The sequence below is a fragment of the Myotis daubentonii genome, chromosome X (genome assembly GCF_963259705.1).
Source record: "Myotis daubentonii chromosome X, mMyoDau2.1, whole genome shotgun sequence".
Lineage (NCBI taxonomy): Eukaryota > Metazoa > Chordata > Mammalia > Chiroptera > Vespertilionidae > Myotis > Myotis daubentonii.
This window is the reverse complement of record NC_081861.1, coordinates 22,219,773-22,246,024: the sequence shown is the minus strand read 5'-3', so window position 1 is coordinate 22,246,024 and position 26,252 is coordinate 22,219,773. Positions and strand designations below refer to the sequence as shown.

General features: G+C 36.2%; 1 protein-coding gene across 4 annotated transcripts in view; it reads right to left on the bottom strand.

Annotated features, from left to right (window-relative positions):
- Window positions 1–3,829: 3,829 nt before the first annotated feature.
- The window catches only part of ATP11C (ATPase phospholipid transporting 11C), a 226,948-nt gene continuing 204,525 nt past the window's right edge, over window positions 3,830–26,252 (bottom strand). Inside the window, exons 25-31 of one of the 4 annotated variants that reach the window (XM_059679783.1) lie at window positions 24,922–25,057; window positions 22,606–22,671; window positions 19,271–19,374; window positions 16,556–16,709; window positions 16,371–16,436; window positions 5,066–7,293; window positions 3,830–4,436 (exon numbers count right to left, since the gene is read on the bottom strand). In XM_059679783.1, coding sequence (XP_059535766.1) covers window positions 16,407–16,436; window positions 16,556–16,709; window positions 19,271–19,374; window positions 22,606–22,671; window positions 24,922–25,057 — 490 coding nt within the window. In that variant the 3' untranslated portion in view covers window positions 3,830–4,436; window positions 5,066–7,293; window positions 16,371–16,406. Of the gene's footprint in view, window positions 4,437–5,065; window positions 7,294–10,107; window positions 10,213–10,889; window positions 10,981–16,370; window positions 16,437–16,555; window positions 16,710–19,270; window positions 19,375–22,605; window positions 22,672–24,921; window positions 25,058–26,252 lie in introns of all 4 variants that reach the window. The other 3 variants (XM_059679781.1, XM_059679780.1, XM_059679782.1) reach the window with 3 other exon arrangements.

The following is a 26,252-nucleotide window of genomic DNA, read 5'->3' as shown; positions in this document are numbered from 1 at the left end:
TTCCCAACAGGTGACAACATAAGTGACTCAGCCCTTGTTGAGTCCCCAAGTTCCATCAACCTTTTGATGAAACTCTTGCAATTATGACATGCTAGAATTGGCTTCCGGCACTCAGGGAACCCACTCTTTGAAAAAAAACCGAATAACATTTTCTAGGACTCTAGTTTCATACAACCCAGTTTGGGAAATGCTGAATAACAATAATCTCAATCAGATTTTTTTTAAAAAATGTATTTTATTGATTTTTTACAGAGAGGAAGGGAGAGGGATAGAAAGTTAGAAACATCGATGAGAGAGAAACATCGATCAGCTGCCTCCTGCACACTCCCCAATGGGGATGTGCCCGCAACCAAGGTACATGCCCCTGACCGGAATCTAACCTGAGACCCTTGAGTCTGCAGGCTGATGCTCTATCCACTGAGCCAAACCGGTTAGGGCCTCAATCAGATTTTGATAGCGGAATGAGGTGGAATCATTTGAGATGGAGTGCTGGCATATATCCATGTTCTTGCTTTAAGTGAAGTACATACTTTAGATCCTGAGGTAGAGGTAGGTGATTAACCTGATGCCTCATAATTAAATTGAAGGAGCTTGCTTGTATTCTCACTCAGATGGCAGGAGGCAGGGGTAGGCTAAAACTTGCCTGGGACACCTGAATAAGCAGTACTTGAGGGAAGCCCAGTTTAGGGATAAAAGGGAAAACCTAGACCTGGGGCATTCTGAGGCCACCCACCTCAACACTACGTGTTGACATGACTCCTGTTAATGGTTTGATTTGGAATATGAATGACTGCATCCTGATGGGCCCACAGGAAAATGACTGCAGTAAGGTTTGTTTTATTAATATCTAGAATCCAGTGGGATATGTTTTTAGAAGCCCCAAACTGCAGTGTGATGTAGTGGGAAAAGTGTGGCTGACACCTGGGTTCAGTCCTGTGGGACCAGGGGCAACATACTTAACCTGTCTGAGCTTGTGTCTTTATATGTAAGAATCTGGAGTTTAATGTTCTCTAAACAAGGCTGTTGTGAAGATTAAATGAGGGATGTAAAACCATTCCAGAAAGTGCTATGTAAATATCAGCTAATAATTTATATTTGTCTCCTACAGTGACTTCAATTTAATGTTCTCTCCCATTATTTGTATGCTTGTTGTAGTGTAACTTTTCAAATTATAATTTGAAAACTTCAGACATTAGTTGCAAAAATAGTAGAAAAAATCCCCATGTACTTTCCCCTCAGATTCCTCAAAATCTAACATAATCACAGCACAATTTCAAAACTCAGGATATTAACATTGATATGATTTATATATTTACCATAGTCAAACTTTACCAATAATCCCACTAATGTCCAATTTCTGGTTCAGCATCCAACTGAGGACCATACACTGTACTTAGTTATGTCATTTTAATTTCCTTTATGTGGGCATCCTTAGTCTTTGTCTTTTTAAAAAATATACATTTTATTGATTTTTTACAGAGAGGAAAGGAGAACGATAGAAACATCGAATGAGAGAGAAACATCGATCAGCTGCCTCCAGCACACCCCCCACTGGGGATGCGCCCGCAACCAAGGTACATACATGCCCTTGACTGGAATCGAACCCGGGACCCCTCAGTCCGCAGGCCAATGCTCTATCCACGGAGCCAAACCAGTTAGAGCAGTCTTTGTCTTTCATAATCTTGATAATTTTGAAGATTACAAACCAGTTATTGTGTAGACTAACCCTCAACTTGGGCCTCTCTGATGCTCTCATGGTTAATGTTTTGTGTTAATAATATTCATATTACATGAATAAACGCTTTATGTTTATTCATGCCATCAGGGGTAGTATAATGACGGAAATAGTGTCCTTGTTAAGTGCATAAACTCCAGTCAGAATACCTGGGTTCAAAATCTAACTCTACTAAACTGTGTGACCTTGGTTTGTGACTAAGCTTCCCTATCTGTCAAATGAATACATGTAAAGTCATTACAACAGTGCTTGGCTGTGTTAGCTAATGAGTTGGGACTTTAATGACTTTACTAGTAGGAAATATGCCCTTGCAAATTGATGAAGAGAATAAAGCAGTGACAGGCACTTAAAAAAATAACCTCATCTTTTATTTCAAAAAGTGGGACTCAGGGAAAGACTATCTGTGTCTCACTAAAGCAGGGGGTTCTGTACCATGAAAGCTACTAATAGAAGTTTCTAATATTCCTCAAAATACGTTTTGCTTCCCTCATACTCATTGCTCAAGCCTGAGCTTTCTTATAAATCTTTATTTTTGAGAGTATTACAGATGCCCCCCCTTGTTTTCCCCATTGCCCCCCTTCACCTGGTTCTGGCCCCACCCCAGGCCTTCGCCACCCTATTGCAGCAGAGATTTTAGCCATGAGCATCCTTTGCCCCTCCCACCCAAAGAGCCAGAGCCAAAGACCTGCCGCTGGCCAAGAGGTGCAGTGTTTGTTCCTTTCAGATATCGGCCTGCAGCAAGAACTAGCTCCTACCACACAGGAATATTTATTCAGCATAATAGGTCTGCGTACTAGGAACTGAGCCCATTTCCTTGCCCATCAGTTGCTGGAAAAAAATGTGTCAAAAAAATTTTAAATGTCATGAAATAATTAACACCCTTTTCCCCTGACAGCTATTCCCAGAACTCAGCCCTTCAAGCTTCATTAGTATGCGTCCAGCACTTCAGCCATGGACACATTCACTGAATAACCATAGTGATAACCTCAGCTCCTAACCTTTGCATATGCTTCTTGTTGAAGGGGCCAAACCACTCAAGACCCTCACAATACTTATTTTAATGGCCAATCCTGGGTAGACTCAGCAGTGAGACAGCTCCCCAAAAGGCTGGATGGGGGAAGGGAAGGAAGCCTGAATAGACTAATTCTAAGAAGGTAGAAAGAATCTAAGACACATTTATGAAAATTTGGTAAATGACAACTATTCATTTTAAAAGTAAAAAAAATAACCCCTTAATATAAAAATAATGCTTTCATCTGAAGAATTAAAATTTTACAAAGTAATTTTGATCCTTTACCTCATTTGACCACCCCTCACTCTCAAGACACCATTTTGCAGGTGAGAAAAGGATTGAGAGACGAAATGGCTCTAAGTGGCAAAGCTGAAACTTTAACTCAGGTCTCATCTCCAAATACAGCACATTTCCCACTTTAAAAAGGCCACAAAAAAGAGACTGAAGTGTGAAAATGTAGCGCATCAAGCTGCAGTGGAGAAACTTTAGTTTCTTAGCAGTCAAGTAGAGCAGGATTTTTCAAAAGGGACTTTCACAAGGCCTTGGATACAGGCTGAGTGTGTCAGAGAAGGTGGGAAAGTAGGTAGAAAAGTTGGGGAGAGGGAAAAGAGAGAGGTGCACGCACATATTTTGGATCAAGTTTCAAGCTATTGTAAAATTCCTGCATCTTGGCTACTTAAGAATCAAATGATTTCAATGGGATGGAGACAAAAAACATACATCACATCACCTCCAATGTGTGGGCAGCAGCAAGCACAAGGTAGCCTTTCAATATGTATTTGCTGATTTGGCTGGACTTTTACTATGCAGTAACAAGATACAGTCTTATTCAATATTCCTACCAATACCATAAACTTCACAAATTAGATACCGCCCTAAAATGCCAGTTGAACACATATATAAATGGTCAATCTTTTGTGACTTGTACAAAGAGATTAGAAACTTCTCCAAACTGCTTCCATATTTGTTTTTTTTAAACTTTACTACTGAAAGTATTACATATGTCCCCTTTTGCCCTCCATCAACCCCTTCCATTCCCTATTATGTCAAACTGAGATGTTTCCAGAAAAGAGGCTAAAATATCAATCATATTAAACCAAAGTTTATTGATTAGATCAAACAAAATTTCTGTAATGAAAAAGTTGCATTCATAAAAGATGGCATTCACATTCATTATAGAAAGCAACAACGTAGATGTAAAAAATTGCTTAAGTGAAAAATGTCATACTGCAGTCCCATTTTGCAAGCTGAAAAATGATTTTATCAATATTTGCATAAAATCTGCACATTTATATACTGCATGTTATTAAAAATTTCATCACTAAATTAATATGAATTTTGCAAATTTATGCTTGCATTTATACTGTTGCTGGTGTAAATGTGGTAGGTATTGAATTTATTTTTTCAGTTTAGTAGGTAACATCCTCAAACAATTGACAACAGTTGTGAAATTACAAGGACATTTTGATAGTTCAAAATTATTCAAATGATGTAATATGATCCTAGCGTTACATTTTCTCCTGTCACAAAATACGGTGGTTAGATTATAGGGCATACTGGATACCTTACTTCAAGTTATTCCATCTGTTAACCCCACACTAGCCAATTTTTTAGCTCATTAATAAAATGTCTTTCAAAAAGGAAAGTCAGGTCCCTCTCAAGGATCTATTCTAAACCATGATATTAACACTAGATTGCCCAAGGAAGTCATTTTGACTGCTTTTTAATTTCAATTAGAAAAACAATTATGTATATAAGGACACAATGTCTTAGAATTTTGTGACTTTTTGTACAACATATAAATACGTTTATTAATAATTGTAGTTACCTCCCCCTCCTTCATTTCCGGTATATATATATGTGTTATACCTATATTGCCCAAAAGCAGTCATTTTGACTGCTTGGGAAATTTTAAATAATCAAATGACTCTTATTATTGAATTGAGTAAATTTCTTATATGACCAGTTCGGCTCTGTATTGAAATAACAGTTTTCATTTTTTTTTCGATTACCTCTCATGATAACATACAAGTACATGATAAATTGTCGATACTTGATAAGTTGCAGTTGCTCAATAAGCTAAACTAGTACTTGTTATTCGAATCTTTATGCAGTGATACTTGTTCTAATAAGTTGTTTATTTTATTTCTTTTGCGCCCTAAATTCATGAAAGAAATGTCGAATAGAAGTGAGTTATTGGAAAAGCTAAGGAACATAAGTGAAGAGTGCTCCGATATTATTCTTTCACAATGCAGTCATTTTGACTGCTTTTGGGCAATATAGGTATATACTAAATTTCAGTCTTTCTAGTGTTAAACATCACTGCCTTTGTGAATTTGAACTGCAGTGTAATTTGTAGCTGAGATATAATTCTAAATCCCCCTTACTCATGTTTCTTCCAGGCTGCAATAAATTTTATATGCTACCAGTTATATTTCCACTACCACGGATATTCTGATTATGTCATACCTCCAATGGTTCTGCATTAAACAAGACTCTTTATCCATTGTGGCTCTCTCATTTGTATTCACAGTCCCTATAGTTCTTAACATAAAACAATAACAATACAGCAACAACTATAAAAACAAGCCCTGGCGATATGGCTCAGTTGGGGGCATGGTCCCATGCACCTTAAGGTTGCCGGTTTGATTCCGGTCAGGACCTGTGCCTGGGTTTGATCCCCAGTAGGGGGCATGCAGGAGGCAGCGGATCAATGTCTTGCTCTCACATCTATGTTTCTCTTCTCTCTCTCTCTCCTCTTTTCCCTCCCTCCCTTTCCCTTCCTCTCTCTCTCTAAAAAAAATCAATTTTAAAATGTTTTTTAAAAAGTACTTCTTAAAAAAAAAAAAAACATCCTAAGCTTTCCTGGGTCTGAGTCTTTGGCTCTTTGGAATAGGGAAAGAATATATGACTTCAGCAGACTACCTCAAATACAGGCTACCAGGTAAGGTGTGAATGACACCTAAGAAAATACTCAAAAATAATACTGAGAGATGACAACAAAGAAAATAATGAAATGTAATGATAGAATGGTTCTGATAAGTGAAATATGTCCTTCTAGAAGTTAAGAAAAATTACACCTAAATATTAATACAAAATATACATAGAAGAATCAAATGTGCCATATGGACTATATAAATATATTGGTACAGATTGAATCAAATACTTTTCCAAAATGGTACAATATAACACTAATAATAGTACAGGCATGTCAGAAAAGACATCCAAAAATGGAAACTGGTAATGAAAACACTTTTTAAAAGACCATTTTAATCAAGTTGTCAAATGAAGTCATTTATATCCCCCCAAATATGTTTAATTTTACCATGTAATAAAGATATTTCAATTTTTACGTTTTAAGTGGATTCATTAGCAGGATAAAATCTCCTTCTAGCCCAGTAAGTTGAGTACTTTACCAATGTGAATCTCATAATTTAGTGTTAGACCATTACCCATTCGAGTTTGCTAAGAGAGACAGCATATATGTTCAGTTATGGCTTTGCCAGCTGAAACACCATCCTGGGATGGATCCTTCCCTCCCAAACTGGCAATTTAAAAAAAAAGTGCTGTATATATGCATATGTGTAGCCTCTTTCAAATAAAAACCATTAAGTTTGAAAGAAGCTATTCTTATTTCCTCTCTACACAAAGTCATAAAAGACTGATGTTCAGAATGCCCTTTACTTTTATATAACTGTGGTTTGGCCCACCTTACCTCAGATCCTAATAAAATATGGGAAAAATATGTTATATCTGAACTATTTTGAGGGGCTACTAAGTGATTGGAAATGTTTTATTTTCAAATCTAGTAGCCAAACACCCAATACGTGGGGTTTATTCAGAAGAACAAAAATAAAATTAAATACAAAATTTTTTATTCTCAGGAAAACACCCAGGACTAACACTATTTCCACGTAAGTGTTCATTTCTTGACAAGGATATTCTATCAAGACAAAATTAGCATGTGGGTAAACAGAAAAGATTAACTATTCTATCTGATGCATTGATATCATTTAGTCTTCTTATACTTTCAAGTATTCCTTTCATGTGTTGAAAAAATAATTTAAGGTAGATCATCATTCAGCAGGAACAAGAAGTGTGATCCAAAGAACTGATTTCTTCCACCAGGCAGAAAAAGAAATATTAGCAAAATCTATTCATTCCCATTGCATGACTTCTATTTTATACTATTCTATTTAAATCCATTCACAAAATTCATGGGTTAAAAGAACACCCACTTGGTAATTATATTATTCTATCTAAAGCCAATAATTGTAAATATTCTTGCTTTCAACTTTCGTATAATTTGTAACATAGAGCTTTGGCCATAATGGCTACTTACAATAACTGTAAATGCTTACAATTTGGTATTTTAATGGACATTTATTCTGAACCCTAGACATAAGAGAGTTGTTTAGTTTGTTGCATATCGAGTATCCTGAGATGATTAACTTTTTGTAGTTGTTTCTTCATGCTTTCTTTTCTAGCTGTAACCACTGTCAATATGCTTGTAGGACAATAACATAGGCAGTTCAAGATTCTGATTCTGAAAAATTTAAAATATACACAGTTAAAAGGTTTATTTTAATAATAACAATGTAAAACCATCTGTATAGTATTTTCAAAAATAAATCAAGTAGTAAATTTTATGAGAGTAAAGCGACTGTCTTAACAAAGTGCCAAGTTTTATTCACATGCAGGGAAAAAGAGTGACACAATAACCAGTTTTCAATGATCATTTGTTAGCTGAGTAAGATTCAGACTTGCTTTTTGCTTTTGGATTTCTCCAGGGTTCTCCTAACAGTTGTTATCACTAGGACTATCCACCACAGCAGAGGCTCACCTCACCAAGATCCCTTCCTGTAGCCCATGAGCTCCTTGAGAACAGGGACATGTTATTTATCTTTCTATCTTCAGCACCTAGCAGAGTATCTGCCACACAGCAGATTCTCAGGACATGCTGAATGAATGAACAAATTACTGTGTTTTGGATGTACAAATTTTGACAGAGTATCTGAAAATATATTGTTTTGAAAGACTGCTGTGGAAGTACTTTTTCTTTATTGAAAGAAACATGTTTCCTCCTTGTAATATTGAAGTTAATTTTCTTTTTTTAATCCACACCCAAGGAGTGAGGGTATTTTTTTCCATTGATTTTTAGAGAGAGAATGAAAGGGAGGAGGTGGAGATAGAGAAGGGGAATAGAGAGACACATCAATTGGTTGCCTCCCACATACGTGCCCTTGACTGGGAATCGAATCCGAGACCCTCTGGTGCACAGGCTGGCACTCTAACCACTGTACTACACCAGCCAGGGTGAAGTTAATTTTCTTTTTGGTAGATGATGTATCTAAGGGTCAAATGACTCTTGTTTTTCTTATTCATTATCTTTTTAGGGAAGAAAAAACTATCCCTAAAAATCTGTAGATTATTTTCTGTCCTCTAAAGATCATCAAATGCTATGATTGGGATGGGGCATGACAGAACAATGGATAACTGAGTGTAAATCGAGTATGTTGTAAAGTAGAAGCCCTATGTCATGGGAGGGAGACTAACTTTGGTTCTCTACTCTAAAATCCAACCTTTTTAAACCTGAGTAGTGAAAGGCTTTAAAGAGGTGTGCTATTTTCTTGGTGCATCTTCCTCACCATGGTTGGACTAGAAGTCCTCCAGAGTACCTTCTATTTCTTTTTATGTTCCATATTTTCATATTAATTTTTCAGATAAGGTAATGGTGACTAACGAAAATAAGATTGCCATTCACATTGAGAACTTGTAAAAGGTGTCACCTTATCAACCATGGGACAAACTCAGTGGGGCTAAATTAATTTGTCAAATATTTTCCTTGGAGAAGAAATAATTCCACATGAATATGAATTCCTGGAATAAATTTACATTAAAATAAAACAATTGCTTAAAAGCTATAATTTCCTCAGCTCTATATTAGGCATTGTAGGAGTTAAGGCCCTGGAGAGTCCAAAAGCAATAGCAGTGTCTGCTACCCAGCCAATCCCCCAAATCACAGACCAAGCTAAAGAAAGCAATCCAGGGGGATACACAATTAGCTGGAAACAGTATGGCTAAAATGCACCACACAGCTTAGGACAAGGCTATCTGGGACAAAGGGGCAAAAAACTTTGAAGGCTACTGGGAAGCAGATTCATTACTGAGGGAAAATATAAGCAGGTGAGTTGCTCAAAATGGGGGTTGGGCGAGGGAGATGCTGACAGAGGCAAAATTAGTCAGCTTCCAAAATAACACAGCAGATGTAGAAGAAACAACGTTATCAATCCATTCCTTCAATATTTCTCCTTTGCTGGACTGTGGGGAAGTTGATAGCTAATGAAAGAGTGGGCCTATGAGGTGGATTTATAATTCTTAGCTTCAAAATGAATTGACTTGCAATTTCTTTCATGATGATCATTCATTTTTATGTGTGCATCAAAGACAGCCCTGCCCTAAGCTGTACAGAGTTGTTTCCAAGCTGACAAGCTTGTAAACCTCATTAATGAATTACTCTAAATTTCCATTAATGGATAAAAGACCTATAAAGGTCTGGGGTAACAGAGGCCCCTGCAGTGGGAAACAAAATACACATGGAGGAGTCATTCTGAGTTCAAGGATTCCTCCCATAGCACATAAATTCCTCCCAAATAGTTTTTGGGCAAATGAAAGAATGATATAAAAGGAATTTACTCATTTTTAGAAAAATTAACTATGAAGCATTTTATATAATTAGGGTAGCACCCCCCTGAATGGCTAGGAAAGATTTTACTACCTCTGAAAGTTGAAACATTTAGCTTGAATAAAACTTGGCATTAAAAGTGATTAGACTGGCTCATTAATATATATTTGGGGATCAGACATTTACAAGGACAGTAAGTTTAAACCTGCAAACACACAGACACAGCACATGGAGATACAAACACATTGAATTATTCTCACATAATTCCCAAAAGAACATGCAATGCTAAACTGACTTGATATTATACAGATGCAATTTTGGAATATTTCTTTTCAATTTTCCAAACACATTTTAAAATCAAGATTATATTTCTTGATTACTATTGAGCATTTTCATATGATGGCAGTGCCATGACTACTTGCCCTTTACAAATTAAATATATTGGATTAACCTTCAGCTCTGGAAAATGCCTAAAATTTTATTTTGGGGGGGGGGTAAGCAAATTTAAAATACATATTTCCACATATTCCAAGTAATGCATCTTTATATTTTAGCAAAGAATAATATAAAGTTCACCACACCAACAGCAGAAAAAATTTAGAGTGATAGTTTCATTTTTTCTTTATAATGCTGTTAATCTTTTTCTTTAAAGCCAGCCCACTTAACACTAGGTACCTGTTACAATATATTAGATTCGTCTGAGAATGTTCGTAAAAGAAGAGGTCTGACTGAAGGTCTGGCGGATAATGAGTCAGATGCCTTTTTACAGCTCAGATTTCTCTGTAATAGTGAGGTAAAAATACTTAAAGGATTTGAAGATTGGTTAACCTACCTGGTGCTAAAAATGTAGAAGAAAAAAATCACTTTCTATAGACTACTCTTCTGGCCAAAAGTACAAATGATTACAGTATAACAAATGCATAACATTTAAATGAATACATTTAAAGACCTAAGAAAGTGTCCAACTTGAATTGAATTGTTTTCATGGTAGAAGTATACAGACATTAGTAATATGTGCCAAACTTGGGTTTTTGAAATGACACTGGTAGGTTATGTGGTAGATGAGTCAATATATTTTGATTAGTAAACCATACCATCCTTTTGGTGAACACCTCTGAGAGTTGTAGCAGTGCTGTCAGTGTACCGAACAAAGAGAAATTGTGCAAAACAGTCCTGTGTTGGTGAACTGATTGGCTCTAACACGCCGTGGCTTCTATTGCACAGTAGGAATCAACGAGACCAGAGACTTACTGTCCAAGTTTTTGAAATAATTTCCTGTCCAGTGTGACAATTTGAGAAGATGAACAAATGATTAAAGGAAAATGACAAATACTCTTTTAAGTATCAGTAGAAGATATAAAAATGAGTCATGAGAAGTAATTTTTCATAGAGAACCAGAAAATGGTGTCAAGCAAATGAGAATGCAAGCAAGTTGGTACATTAAGAAAGGAAATCACCTTATTCACTCCAAGAGAAACTGTGATTGCTGGAAGTTTGAGAAAGCATGAAGATAGTAGATGTTCCTGAGGAAGGGAGGCGTTTCGTTACCTTGTTCACAATTGCACAAAAGGTGGAAAATTGCAGTAGAAAAAAGAGAAATGCAGAAACCAAAAAAAAAAAAAAGTAAATATTCTCTGAAATGTAAGACATTTAAAAAGAAACCCTGAGAATTAAAAGTCGAAATGGCATGTTAGTATTGAAGACGTTACAAGTAAAAGTAGAATTAGAGTTAGGAATAGTCTATTATATGTGCAAACTACTACTTCTCTATATATCAATTTAAGATTATTTAGTTAATGGGAAAATTGATTATTTTGAATAAAATAATTTAAAAACATGCTTCTCATTGAAGTAAGGCTTATCTCTAATCATTATTTCACTAAGCTATACTTTTCAAAATCCACTGGTTGGAGAGCTATGTCCAGGCTGCATCACCAACCTACTTTGAAGTGACTAGCTCCCTTATGCAATTACACAGATACAATATGAAGGGACTGACTGCCTTTGGGCAGCTGCAGGTTAAAAACCTAATCAAAACAAGCACTGTGGGGAAAAGATTTGATGAAACCACACTTTAGAATCATTTGTCTCTGGGCTAGTGCTTAACTACATTTATTCTAACATAATTTGATGGGTTTCTTCCTTTTTCTTACAGAGCCTTCTTTAAAAGGGTAGGCTAAAGAGCTATAAAATTTTCCTTTAAAACACCTAGAAAAAGCAAGTGTTGATATAGTTTAATCAGAAAACCTAAAAGGTTGTGTTTTTCTTTCTTATTGTATGCCTGAGACTTGGTTTTGGCATTGCCCAAGGCAAACAGAAGATGAGTAGTCAACTACAGGGATAAATTTAACAATGCTGCTAATTATTCATATCATCTACTTAATGACTAATGACAATAGGCTTAAAAAAAGATACCAGTTAAAGTAATACATGTATCCAGCAGAATCTAATAAACAAACTTTAAAGGCAAATAGTTTGACTTATTCATGTTTTAAAATTACTACATTTTTCCTGTTCATATTTTACCTTAAACAAAGTTGGTAACATGCAAATTATAAATGGATAAAGCTAGAGAAATATTAGTTTATAATTTTTTTCCTTAAAAATTGCTTTGTCTTCTATTTTGTGGGCAAAAACCTTACAAGATTAACATGATACCAAGTCCCTCAACCCCATGTTTAATATACAAGCCTATTTACTTAAGACTGTAATGACAAGCATATTTTGGTGCACTCAAAACCTTGTATCCAACCATCAAAGATAAAATTATTTCTATGAATCATAAAATTTAGAAGCTTATAGATTCGGTTACTTTATAACGGGAAAAAGGAAATAAGAAAGTACAGAAGGCAGTAGAGAGCATGGAAAATATCTAAAGCAATCAAATTGATATAGCTAGCAATTGGTAGGGGAGAGAGGTGAGAAGGATGGGAGATAATGAGCTGAAACAGTATGAAATTTCCACATTCCTTTGCAGTCATCTAGAGAGCTTTGACACCGGCTCAGTTAGCAGTATGTCAAAGAAGCCAATGCATAAATGTCCATCTCAACAGCCATGACATTAGGATTCAACTTTATTTTTGTCTAACTCAGCTCACAGTGTTATTTTCCTCAGAACCAATGGGTGTACGTGACTGTCAGCATTTCAATAGTAATCATGATTGTCACTGTTGTTATTATAAAGATAAATTACATTTTCCAAAAATTTCAAAGTGCTTTCTCTGGGAATTTTGCTCAGGTAGCTGACATTCTTCCTTTTCCTGTCTTCTACTCTGAAAGAGCTCCCTTGATAATGGAGTATTTCTTTTTGTTTGTGCAGACATCCCATACTAGGCTTCACCTTGTTGTTGGATCCCTTCCCATTGGATTATAGTGTCTCTATGTCTAGTAGGCAAAGTCAAGCCTCCCTTTTGATTGTTGTGGTTTACATGGGAAAACTTATATGTGGAAATTCCTCCATTGGAAATGGGAAGTGGTATTTATTACTTGGCCAAAAAGTCTAGATGTATTTTACTGACTGAGAGATAGCCCAACAATTGTGTTCAGAGGGGAACACAATTTTTTGAAATACCCCAAATCCTAAACTTTAAATTTTCTTCAAAGTGTTATCCTGCTGCTCCACTGTTCAGTGCTCAATAGTAGTTTCATAATATTCTGGCAGCACTATGGCAGTGCAGCTTTGTTGAGTTATAAGCAACAGAAAAGACCTATGATCCTTAATGATGGAATTTTAGCTAAAAAAATTAAGCATATTGCTGAAAATATAGCTGAGGAATATATAACTTAACCATATCCTTGATTTAAATTACTTAGGGAACCTATTTCTGAAGGCAGCAGAATTCCTTTTTAGCCTCACCTTTTAAAAAATAATTTATTTTTTATTTTTCGATTACAGTTGGCATCCAACATTATATTAGTTTCAGGTATATAACCCAGTGATTAGACATTTGTATAACTTACAAAGTGATCATCCTGATAAACCTAGTACCTATCTGACACCATACATAGTTATTAGAATATTATTGACTATATTCCCTATGCTGTACTTTACATCCCATTACTATTCTGTACTTTTCAATCCCTTCACCTTTTTGAAGATAGCATAATTCTTTACAATGCTACTACCAAGGCAGAACTTGGCTATGGTGGCTTCAGGAGGTAGTGATGCAGACACTGAAATACCTTAGTTGTCTTAAATCAAGCCATATCATGTAGTCTACTATTCTGATTTATATCACATGAATCCACTTTATAACTTAATCAGAGTGAGACTCCTTATGACTGGAGCCTCCTTTGATTCATCCCTGAATTACCAACACCTAGTATAGTAGCTAACTTATAGTGGGCCCTCAGGGAATGGAAGTCACCAGAAGGCTGCTTCTGTAATTGTTACATGTAAATGTCTTAGCTGCTTTCTCTAAAGTCATGGAGATATTTTCACTACCCACTGCTAAATTCCCTTCACGTTGGCAAGACCAACATGAGGATAGCACTGTGAGCCTACTTGCCATAGGCATTTCTGGCAGTGTGTACAAAGTACCAAGATGCTTACTGGTTGGTGGTCAAAGAACCTTCTATTTATAGGCAGGGACACATCCTTTATCCCATTAGGGAATGTGTCAGTTGTGAGGCCAAACTAGTGTAAAAGAATATTTTTCTTCTCTTTAAAATGAAGCCAATGCCTTAACAAGGGATATTGAACAAAGTAGTAAGTCACCCAGATGGCAGACTGTTGGTCATTAAGATATTCTTTCTCCTTTATCTTAGAAGTGGGCTCTGTCTCTTTGATATAGCCAAATAGGGTCTTATGTAAACATGTGACTTATCAGAATAACCATGGCTGCCATGTTTTAGTTGGCCTTTATGCATTCATATGCACTACTTTGCTCTTGCATTTTCTCACATGAAAAAAAAAAGTAGCAGCACTGCTGAGTGCCCACAACATTCTGTCTCATCTGCAACTCTCAAAATCACATAGTGTCTGAAACCATTTAGTCTTTCAGACATTGCATATAAAGAGAGATGTTCATCATTAGGTGGTTCAACATGTTCATTGGTTCAATGAAAGTAAGAATGAATGAATGAGTGAATGAATGTGATTATGGAAATTCTCCTCATCATTCTAGTACATCAGCATGCCAAGCTACAGCACAGACACTAGAATTCTTCCACCCATGGCAAACAGAGGTCATGCTGAACCCCTGCAACATTCTATGCTTGCTATGTAAATAGGGCTGCAGTCCCAGAATTGCATGCTTTCAACAGAAATTAGGAATGTTTTAGTCTTTATCTGTGACTGCTTTGTAGAATTCCTCCATTTAATTTATATAAAAGTCACCTTCAGCCAGTATCTAATTTTTTTTATGTCTCTTAGTAGCTCTTATCACCTAAGTAATTTTTTTAAAAAAAGTGCCTAAAGAGGAGGATAAGATAATATGTTTGAAAGTTTGGATTTCTCAAGATTTTTGTAACGTCTATAGAGCATGAAGCTGCTGGGTGTGAGCCATTATTTAGTATGCGCTCCACTACCCCAAATAAGAAAAACATTTAGGAGCACCCCAAAGTATACTTCCAAATAAGGAGAATGGAAGAACAACTCAAGAGATTCTTCCCAGACAAATTCTCTATTATGACAAGTCCCCAAACCATTTATTGTTGTGACATTTTTTATTTGGCTTTATTCAAATTGCCACTTGAGCCATTTTGGGAGGAACCTATTATATCAATTTGTTTTACCCCTGTTCAACTGATATTAAGGTAAAAATCATACAAGTAAATGTCACTTTCCCATCCTAAGACTAAATGCCAGGCTGAAGGAAGTTAGTCAGGGGTCTACTAGAAAGATTAAAGAGCAGACCAAGGCAGTCTTAGCTAGGTTAACATTATTGTGTCCAGTTCTACCCATAAGGCATGCAGAAGCAGGGAATTAAAGCAAGTTCTAACCACTTAACTGTACACTGACTGGCCTTGTATACCAAGAATCAATGTGACTTTTGCCGCTGGTAGTCTATTTGCTTTTGATTGGGGCCAATACTGAGTTGTAACAATGATGCTCCTCTTTTATATATCTAATCACTGAAGATATTCCCACTATAATTATTTTAGTTCCTTATGTCTGTATGATGACAACCACTGGATTCTATCAATTCAACAGGCCAGAAAAAAAAAATTGAGACAAACCAGCACTGTGGCTAAACTAGTTGGCAAATTTGATCAAATAGGTCAGGAGATATAGCTTAGACTATTACATGAAAATGTTGCCCCGGGGGAGGAGGGCTACAAGATATAGTTGGTGTCAATATGGTAGAAATGGGGTTTTATTTGGCAAAATGAGAGTGTTGGCAGTAATGACATATTTAATTAGCGTGTTGGTCAAAATTTGCCAGAAGATTTCCCCCCAGGCTAATCTATCCCTTTCACTATAAAGGCTTTTATAGAAATGTTCAAAGATATCAGACAACGCAGGACCAAGCAATTAGGCTGCCAGAGGGCAATAACTTCTCATTTCCACAAAAGGTTACAATTTAAGCAGTAACAATAAAAACACACTTATAAAACAATCTTGAATTTTTACAAGTGTGTTCAGGAGGGTAAGGATGTAGAAATCACATCCAGAAAATTTTCTTTGGTTCAATTATACTGCTGGACAGACAGGGCTAGAAGCAACTCAGAGATTAAGCAGCACTATAATTAAAGGAACGGGAAAGTTTTGAAAAAGGCAATAGGGATTATCAACTGAAAAAAAAAAATCTGCGAACAACCCACAGTGAAAATATCTAAGGTTAAAGCTGGAATGTTGGTGTGGAAATTCCTGGTGTGAAAATTCTAGGCTAAAGAAAAAAAATCATTTTTCCATTTAAAATTCCATATGGAGCATATGTAATACTCCATATGGATTGCTAAAGGTCACATAGAACACTATCAAGGAAACTACTTACCACCTGTATTGGATAACGAAGTTTTTACTATACTTTTTATGCAGAAGAGGAAATTAAGTGATGAACCTGTAAGGAGGGGTTTAACATGCTGTAACTAATGCAATTTTCTAAATAAGATTTTTATTTCATGGTAGATATTGAAGCCCCTTCCAAAAATCAGTTTGTAATATAAACGTAGTTCTTACCCTGGCACTTCTTCTTCTTACATTCTTTAATACTATCAGGAGAATCTCAGGGAAAAGGCTGATAAATATTAGAAGAACTATGGCCAACCATGTGGATACAGAAGACAGCATTTGAGCAAATACAAAATACATTCTCTGTTGTTTGAGAAAAGGCCTAGAGTGGAAAGAAAATACATAATGGAAAAACAAATCAGTTCCTGTCCTATGAAACAGAAGTGTAATTAAAACTGTCTTTTGTATTTAAAAGGAATTTTCCTTATTCACATTATAAAAGTAAAGTTCTTTATAATATTCTAAAGTAATAAACAGATTTCATTTATCAAACGTTTGAAAAGAAATTATAATAAAAAAGATAATAAAAAGCACTTGACTTTAAAACAACCAAGCAATCAACTTTAAAGCTGCTAATTGGAAAATATTTATTTACATTAGAAAATACTGGAGCCCCAAAGATATGCAAGAAAAACGTTAATTTTTGTGCTAAATAGCATTTTATTTACTTGGCTGTTTTATTAATATGAGAGTGGATTTGTGCTCTATGTTCAAATTTTAAAATACATTCTTATAAGCCCCCCCCCCAATCCCTATGTAAATACAAAAATAACTATAGAGCTTATCTCTCTCAAATGGGAGGACTCTACAATTCTCATCCACAAATATATACTGAGTACTACTGTGAGTCAAATAGGTTGACAAGACAGTAGAATATTGCTAAAAGGACATAAGTGTTGCAGCCCAAAAATCCAGGAGGACTCCTCATTCTGATGTTGGATTTCATTCCAAGTCATCCACTGAACTGTTGGGTAACTACTGAGAAGCACAACAAGTTTTATTCTTCTGCCTGAGCTAAAGCACAGAACGGCTAATCAAGGTCGGGATTCACACCAGACTATTCTTGGATTAGTCAGATAACTGGTTGGTCCCATTTATTAGGTCATACATAGTGCTCACTGAAGATAAACTGGATTCTCCTTTAAAAATTGACATTTATGCTCTCTTATGAAACATGATAAAATCAAACTTGTGGCTCTATATATGAGGACCAGACTGAGGAATAAAAAGTGAGAACAGTGAGGTGGAGAAATTTATAAGGCTTGGGTTAACAGGCTTTCTAGGGTCCCTACTATACAGAAAAAACTTCCTCAGAGCTCTACCCCCACTCCAGTTTTGAAAAGCATCCTAATTTTTAGACAGTTAACTGAGCCATAGGTTCCAGCAGACAACTGACAGCTAGCCACAGAGCATTCCTTTGCATAGTGCCTACAATGCTCGTGATTAATATCTCTAGATTTTTCTTTTTTACCTTGGCATCTATGGAGCTTTGCAGGGGAGCAGTAAAAAAAAAAACAGAAGATATTACTGGATTGAGTTTGGGGCTCAGAAATCATCATTCTTACTGCCCACTCCCCCAAAAAGGAGTGCACTACAATGCCTTAAGGTTGAACATGTCCAGAGATATTAACTGCAACTAGCATTCAGCTGAAGTTTCACATGGTTTCTAGTCACAATTTGCTGGTTGTTTTATAGTATAAATTTTACATTCATGTAGTAGCTTAGACAGTTCTACTTAAGGACAACACTCTAGGCAAGAAAATAAAAGATCAATATTTCATATTTAGTAAGTACTTCTAATGAATTGAAACAGATATGGTGATATCTTAATCACATAAAGGATTTATTTAAATCAATAAGGATAAGAGTTAGAAAGTAGTTTTCAAGACATTTTATTCTTATGGAAATTTTGCATAATTAGCTCAGATGCTGATTACACAGATTCATAGATAGAATTATGGTACTGTAAGAATTATAGTTGATATTTGGCTAATCAACTTTGATTAATTTGTTTTGTTTTTAAATAGACTTCCTTCAGCTTCACCACTTCGGTAATTACCTATATAGACACCAATATATGCTGTATTTACATATTTTGGAGCAGTACTTCCCTAAGTGATCGGGTTTTTTCATATTTTTACTTCTTAAAGCCTTTATTTTGAAAAGCTTTTCAAAACAGTAAGAATTTCTTCTAATTAAGTCTCAAGGGACAAAAACATGGTCCTTACATCTCTGTGATAACATGGAATGTTTTGTATATATGATTTTGTTCAAACCAGTGAAAATACATACTCCTAGAATCTTTATGGCTTACTCCAGCCATGTTCTCTGCTGCTGACATCATTATCAGGGGAAGCCACATTAATTATACTTTTAAAAATTTTGATTATATAAGATGGCATGTCCTCAATATTAAATACTAGCCAGTAACACTGCTAATTTCAGGGAGATTTCAAATGCAAAATACTTCACAAGTTACTCAAAAGACCTCCTTTCTGGTAGTCCCCGGCTGAATCTTTCAACTTGAAAGTGTGTAAACACCTTTCTGTGAAGTGAAACTAATTTCTAGCATGACCTCCCATGTTATTTATAGTGGAAGTACTCACCCTGTAAAGATTCTACACAAAATAGCTACATTATTATCTATTTGGGCCCTATTTTCTCTTTATGGTATATAGCTATCATTCATGTCACTACAGATGTATTCAGAGTATAGAATATATACCACTCAATACTTAGAGGGTTATATCTTAAAATCACCATCTCATTGTGTTGTTGTTTTTTTTGGGGGGAACATATACAATATATGTATATATACATATATATATACATATATACCTATTTTCCTATTTACATATTACTCACATATATACAGCTGCTTACCAAATAATTCCTCCCCAGAAGAATGAGAAAAATACATAAAAGGCTAAAGAACCCCATATCACAAAGTGATTTATCCATGTCCAGAAACGAGTATCCAAGGCAAGCTGAAAAGATATAACACGAGAGATTTCATGATGAGTACAGACGGCACCAAGCTATAATACACTATGGTACCTGATAACTTGTATACAATATGATACGTACAGGAGCACCTAGCTTGGGCCAGGCTTCCAGGAAAGAATGGACCTAAAATGAGTACAGAGTCTAAGATTTTCAAAGAGCTAGGGTATGAAAGTGCTCAACTCTGTCCTAAGTCCTCTAGACTCCAGAGTACAGGTGTAGCGATGAGGTCAAGCAAGCAAGTATGGGGCTACAGATGTCTCATTAGTGAAAGAAGGGCAAAGAATGAGGTAATAATAACATCTAGGAGTCTGGAGCTCCAAGTCCTCAGGTAGTGGTGGCCAGGGAGATGATGGCAAAAGGTGAAGGCTAGCTGGTGGAGGCAGGTATACTAAAAACAGGAGAGGGAAGGGGTAGCTAGGAAGGGTAAACAAACTACACAAAGAGTCTTGATAGCTCAAGCACAACAAAGACAGGGGTTGAAGGGGTTTACTAAATACAAAGGAAACTAGCTCTATATTCCTACATCATGTAGCAATGGATCATGGGTCTATGTAGTGTGCCTTTCAATTGCAAAATGCTTACCTATTCAATTAAATTAATAACATTTTCAGTTGCCCTAGATCAGTGGTCGGCAAATTGCGGCTCGCGAGCCACATGTGGCTCTTTGGCCCCTTGAGTGTGGCTCTTCTTAAGCCTTAGGAGTACACTAATTAAGTTAATAACAATGTACCAAAGTTTAAAAAATCTGGCTCTCAAAAGAAATTTTAATCGTTGTACTGTTGATATTTGGCTCTGTTGACTAATGAGTTTGCCGACCACTGCCCTAGATTAAAATCCTTCATGTTTCTGTCAGGGCTGATTGTTTCTATAGATTGTGGAACTGGGATTTTCAAATGCAATCCTAAAACAAGGGAGTATAGTCTGCTTCACTTGCTTATAATTTCTGGGTTACATGAATTAATATCCAGGGCACTGAATTATTATTTTTAAAATATATTTTACTGACTTTTTACAGAGAGGAAGGGAGAGGGATAGAGACTTAGAAACATCGATGAGAGAGAAACATCAATCAGCTGCCTCCTGCACACCTCCTACTGGGGATGTACCTGCAACCAAGGTACCTGCCCTTGACTGGAATCGAACCTGGGACCCTTCAGTCTGCAGGCTGATGCTCTATCCACTGAGTCAAACCAGTTAGGGCCAGGGCAGTGGTCGGCAAACTCATTAGTCAACAGAGCCAAATATCAACAGTACAACGACTGAAATTTCTTTTGAGAGCCAAATTTTTTAAACTTAAACTATATAGGTAGGTACATTGTTATTAACTTAATTAGGGTACTCCTAAACTGGCCTTTGCTAAAAACGTCCTCAATCTGATTGAGGTACGTTCACTGAGGTCAACCCCTTCCAACTCTCCCATCCACACTCATCTTGTATACTTGTTTCAGATAGATGAGTGTGGATAGGAGAGTTGGAAGGGGCCGACCTCAGTGAACGTACCTCAAAACAATGTACCTGCCCCGCACTTTGTATCCCGCGGCCCCCCTGCGCCGGGTCTCCCGTTGCCCGACTGACCAACACCCCCCACTTCTTCTAAAGCCACTTCTTCAAAATAGACTCGCCCAGGCTGAAAACCAACTTCTGCCCATGGGCCACGAAGTTTCAATCGCACTGTATGTGCTCACCCGCACGTAGTATTTTGTGGAAGAGCCACACTCAAGGGGCCAAAGAGCCACATGTGGCTCGCGAGCCGCAGTTTGCCGACCACTGGGCCAGGGCATTGAATTATTAAAAAGGAGGTGGTATCTCAGTTTTGATACTTGTTGTGACACCATGGTCCTTAGCCCTCTGTTAGTTTCATACTCATAAACAGGATGTTGATAACATTGTTAATGTAGCCCAATCCTGAATGCTCACCCTCTGGGCTGTCAGAGATAATGTTACAATAATATCCATCCAAAGAAGAGGGAGCGGATGTCTTTTGAAGGATTAGTGAAAGATGCTGCAGTAAGGCCAACTTTAACTATGAAGGGCACTTGAAAGCCCTGGGACCACACACAAGGCCAGGTGGGAAAAAGGGTGGGGAGGCTTCTATTTCAAATCATGACCCTGTAAATCATAGTAATAAATATTATACTGAGCACATTCTATGTGCCAGCGTCCATTGCAAGTGCTTTATGTATCATTAGTTGACTTCTCACAAAATATCCTAAGAGAGGTAGATGCTACTTTTATCTCCATTTTATAAAAGAGGAAATAGAGATACTGAGAAACCAAATCACTTGTCCAAAGTTATACCCTGCTATTAAGTAGCTAAACTGAGATGAATTGTAACATTTTTGGTAGTCCCAAAATATCACTGAAATAGTAGATGCAAACATATGTTAGTTCTTTTTGGTATAAAAAATTAACCAGGAATTAAATTTTAGAGGGGAAATGATTAGAAGTCTATTACACTTAATTCTAGTTCTGACTACTGGGCATACTGGAATTCATTTAAAGGCACTCATTCTTGGACCACATGTGATGTGTTTATTACTGGAACCATCAAAAGAATTGGATTATTTTTTCAACTATAAGACAGTCCCAATTCATGAGTCTTAAGGGTAGCATTTATCAAGGCTTCAGAACCATTATTAGATGGCTGCCAATGATTTTGCCTAAACAACACTTCTTGTATATTATCTGCTATATATTTTTATGCATTTGATCACTAATATAAATTTCAGTGATAAATACATTATATAAAATTTCACACTACCAAGTTATTTTGCATACCGATCTTGCTGAACTGTCTTAAGTACTCAAATTCATTTAAGGCCTGGCATTCTTAAACAAATATAAAACTTTAAAAAATATTCAAGTACTTAACATGGAAAAACACACACACACACAGTCTGATTATATACCACTTATAACATCTTGAAAATAGCTGGAAAGAAGGAACTGATTTCCGACATAAGTATGGTGTATGAATTAAAAACAAACAAACAACGAAATAAAGAGGATAGACAACATACAGTAAAAAATGAATCACAAATAGTATACAAATGCCTAAATCTCTAATATCATACATATTTTAGTAAGCATTCAGACTTGGATGACAATCATAATAAAATTAAAGATTAAAAGACAAAAAAGAAGTATTAGTACAAGACTAGAAAGTATTATAAAAATGGTGTTAAACATACTTGAATAAATAAAAATCTAACCTTCAGAGTTACAGTGAATACTAAGATTGTAAAAACAATGGTTCCAAAAGTCCAGTTTCCATACACCTGAAAAAAAATTAATAATTACATGTACCAAGAATACACAAACCTGCATAAAAAAGAAAAGTCAAATATAATCTTGTGTATAACTGCAAAAAAGTATTGTATGAATTGTTTGGGGAATATCAAGTTAAAGGATCAGGCCAAATTGCTAGATTTAATTGTGACTGTAAATTTTCTTGGTCAGGCAAACCACATTTGTGGTTGGTAGCACTTATTTCCATTATTCCAAGCAGCATGAAACAGGGAAAACATTGCTATGATAAAGGCAGAAAAAAAACACTATTCCACTAACAATGTTCATCAAAACAAGTCACTGCATGACTCATATCTGCAAAGAGATTGATATAGGCTTTTTCTATAATATAAAACAAAAGCTCTGAACTAAGGACTAATATGCAGACAAATGGACTCACACTTTAAAAACAGTCTAATTTTTGGCTGTAAACCTTAGAGCTGTTAGCATGTGCACATCAAAGAAAAGCAGATACCATGTATAAATCCAAATGATGGCAATGAATGGCACATATGCTTACCAAATGCTGTCAAGATCTGAATGCATAACATTAAAACAGAAAATGAAATGTAAAAGGTTTCCAAAAATAAAAACAAAAAATTAAGGTTAATAGAAGCAAAAAAAAAAAAAGAATTTGATCAAATCATACATGGGCATTATGTTTAACTGCCGATAACAGTTCTTACACTTACTGTAACTTTAGCAAACATTTAGGAAGGTGACATATACAGTAAAATCTAATTAATCTGGACATCATGGACTGAACATGGATGATGGATTGGACGTAGGCTGTGTTGAGGCTCCCCATGCACCACCTGAAGAATTTGCTGAGCAAAAGAACCATGTCAATGGGACTGCAGAATATCCACCTACTCTGCAGCACATTTTTTAAAAAGCAAGAGTCAGCTCTATATAATTTATGTGCCAAATAAAAAGTGAAAGTCACAAAATCATTCATAAAGCTAAAGACTTGCGAAATCATAAAATTGAATTCCTTCTTATTGATGGGCAAAGTTGACTTGGAAAGCTGAAGTGACTTGCCCAAGGACACGCAGAGAGATTAAGTAGGGCAAGTGCAAGTGCTTTTTGGTAAGTGCTACATGAACCTACTCTAAAGTACTATTGCCGAGACCGGTTTGGCTCAGTGGATGGAGCGTCGGCTGAGGGGTCCCGGGTTCGATTCCGGTCAGGGGCATGTGCCTGGGTTGCAGGCACATCCCCAGTAGGAGATGTGCAGGAGGCGGCTGATCGATGTTTCTCTCTCATCGATGTTTCTAACTCTCTGTCTCTCTCCCTTCCTCTCTGTGAAAAATCAATAAAATATATTAAAAAAAAATACTATATTTGTATTTCCTCAAAAGTTAATGGTGATTAATAAATTTAATGGATTCATACTAAACTTACTTGTCAATCCAAATTAGAGAGGTTTTGACTATAATACCTAATTTAAAGTATCATTCAAACCCACTGAGCCTATCACTTCCCTAACAGATACTGATTCTAGGTTCTAGACACAGTCATTGTACTCAGTAAATTCTTTTTGAACCTTAGCTTTGCTTCACATTATGATGATAAATAATGAATTACCATAAAAGAGGAAGCCCAGAAATAGCAAACACAGTGAAAGCAGCATACAAGTTGGTTTGATTTTCCACTGTGTGTCTGTAGGAAGACATCATTCCATTCTCTTCCACAGCAGACAGGGCAAAATCATTCCAATGCCGGGGCTAAACTATTTGGTGCTTGCTGGGAAGGGAATGGCAGGATCAGTGTAGCCTTTCAGGAAAATACTATGCTACCATGTGGAAGGGAAGGAGGAAGAGAAGGGAATTCCATATGTCAGTTACCCCCTTGAACTCCAAGCATGGAAGGCCACTATGAATAAGAACTGATTGGGTCTAGAGACTTTCCTTTTAAAACAGAAAAAGCCTTGCTCAAATCAAAGTGCAGTGGCCCAAAGTCTGAGGTCCCAAGAACTTTGTTCATCCAATAAAAATTACAGCCAAGTTAAGTTAAGCTTCCAAACGTTTTGCACATAAGCTCTCTAGTTAGCCATGCACATAGGAAGTGATTTTATACTTCAACACTCCTACTGTTCTAAAGAAGTTGTGAGAATTAGCCTACCTTTAAAAAAATTGCAAAATGATTACAATTAGAATATGTGTATACTTGATCCAGTGCTCATGGAAAAAAGATAAGCCATACTTATAATAGCAAAAGAACAATGTCATTTTTTTTACCTTTGCATTTTCTTCTAGGGATGAATTCTGAAAAAGAAAATAAGTCCCGAAGAAGAATACTATCCCTTCAAATGCAGCCAGAAATGTCCAATATAAGAAGGGGCCCCACTGCAGCATGGCATTGCCAGAAATTTTCCTATTGAGAAATGGGGGAAAAAATGCAGGTTAATGAATCTCTGTAGTCTGTTTATTTAAAGTTATGGTAAATTGCCAAAAGTGCACATGGAGTTTGACCCTGTTATAATGAAAGGAGCTAGCTCTGAGGGACTGAAAGGCATTCAGTAAAAGGTCAGACTGAACCACAGGTTTATTTTTATGCAATCACCTCCTGATTGAGGTAATGAAGTAAACTGTCCAAGCATTTCTATGTTAAAATTCTGGTCACCTGACAGCAATAATATACTCAATTATATAATTGATATATATTAATATAATCAATTAGCTCCCATTTATTGAGCACTTATATGTCAGAAAAGTAGGTTACAAGATATATATATGTATATATATATGCATATATGTATATATGCATATATATATTCCATTTTTATCCACATAAAAACCACATGAGATAGGTATTTTTATCACTCCTATCTGTAAATGATAAGGAGCCTCAAAAGAAATACCAAACTTTGATGCACATTGGAATCACCTGGGGTTCTTTGAAAACACTGATGCCTGGCTCCCAACCTCAGTCTGATTTAATTGGTATAAGACTAAGCTGGGCATCAGGATATTTTTAAAGCTCCTCAGGTGATTTTACCATGCAGTAAAGTATGGGAACCACCAGTGTAGCAGCACATCAGAGTTCACTCATTTAGTAAGGGACAGAGCTAATATACAATTCTAGATTTACTTGACCTAAATCATATGCTCTCAACCAAGATACTTCTGCTTCCCAACTACAATTGTTAAAATGTTTCTTTTAATCAAGATTTCTTCCTGGGAGCTTAACCTTTTTTGGTCTTGGGATGCCCTTTATACTTTTTTAGTTGAGTCAAATAACATGTTTGAAGCTGTACAGTCATGATTTGATAAATGGGATGTGGACAGAGCAAAAGTTTAAAATCTGTCAAAAATAGCACAATCTTCTTAGTACAAGTCAGAATATTACTAACATACTATGATGTCCCTGCCTATCTTCCCACAGTGTGTAACATAACTCCAGAGAAGGTATGGAAACACAGGGACTACCTTCTGCCTCACTCAGCCCATGACAGTGACTCTCAAAAGCCTCATTGGCTGGCAGTTGCTGGGCAATTCTTGCAAGGATCTTTAGGGAGGTGCCTCCCCTGTAGAGTAATCTACAGTGACAGGCCAAGAGCAGTGTCTCA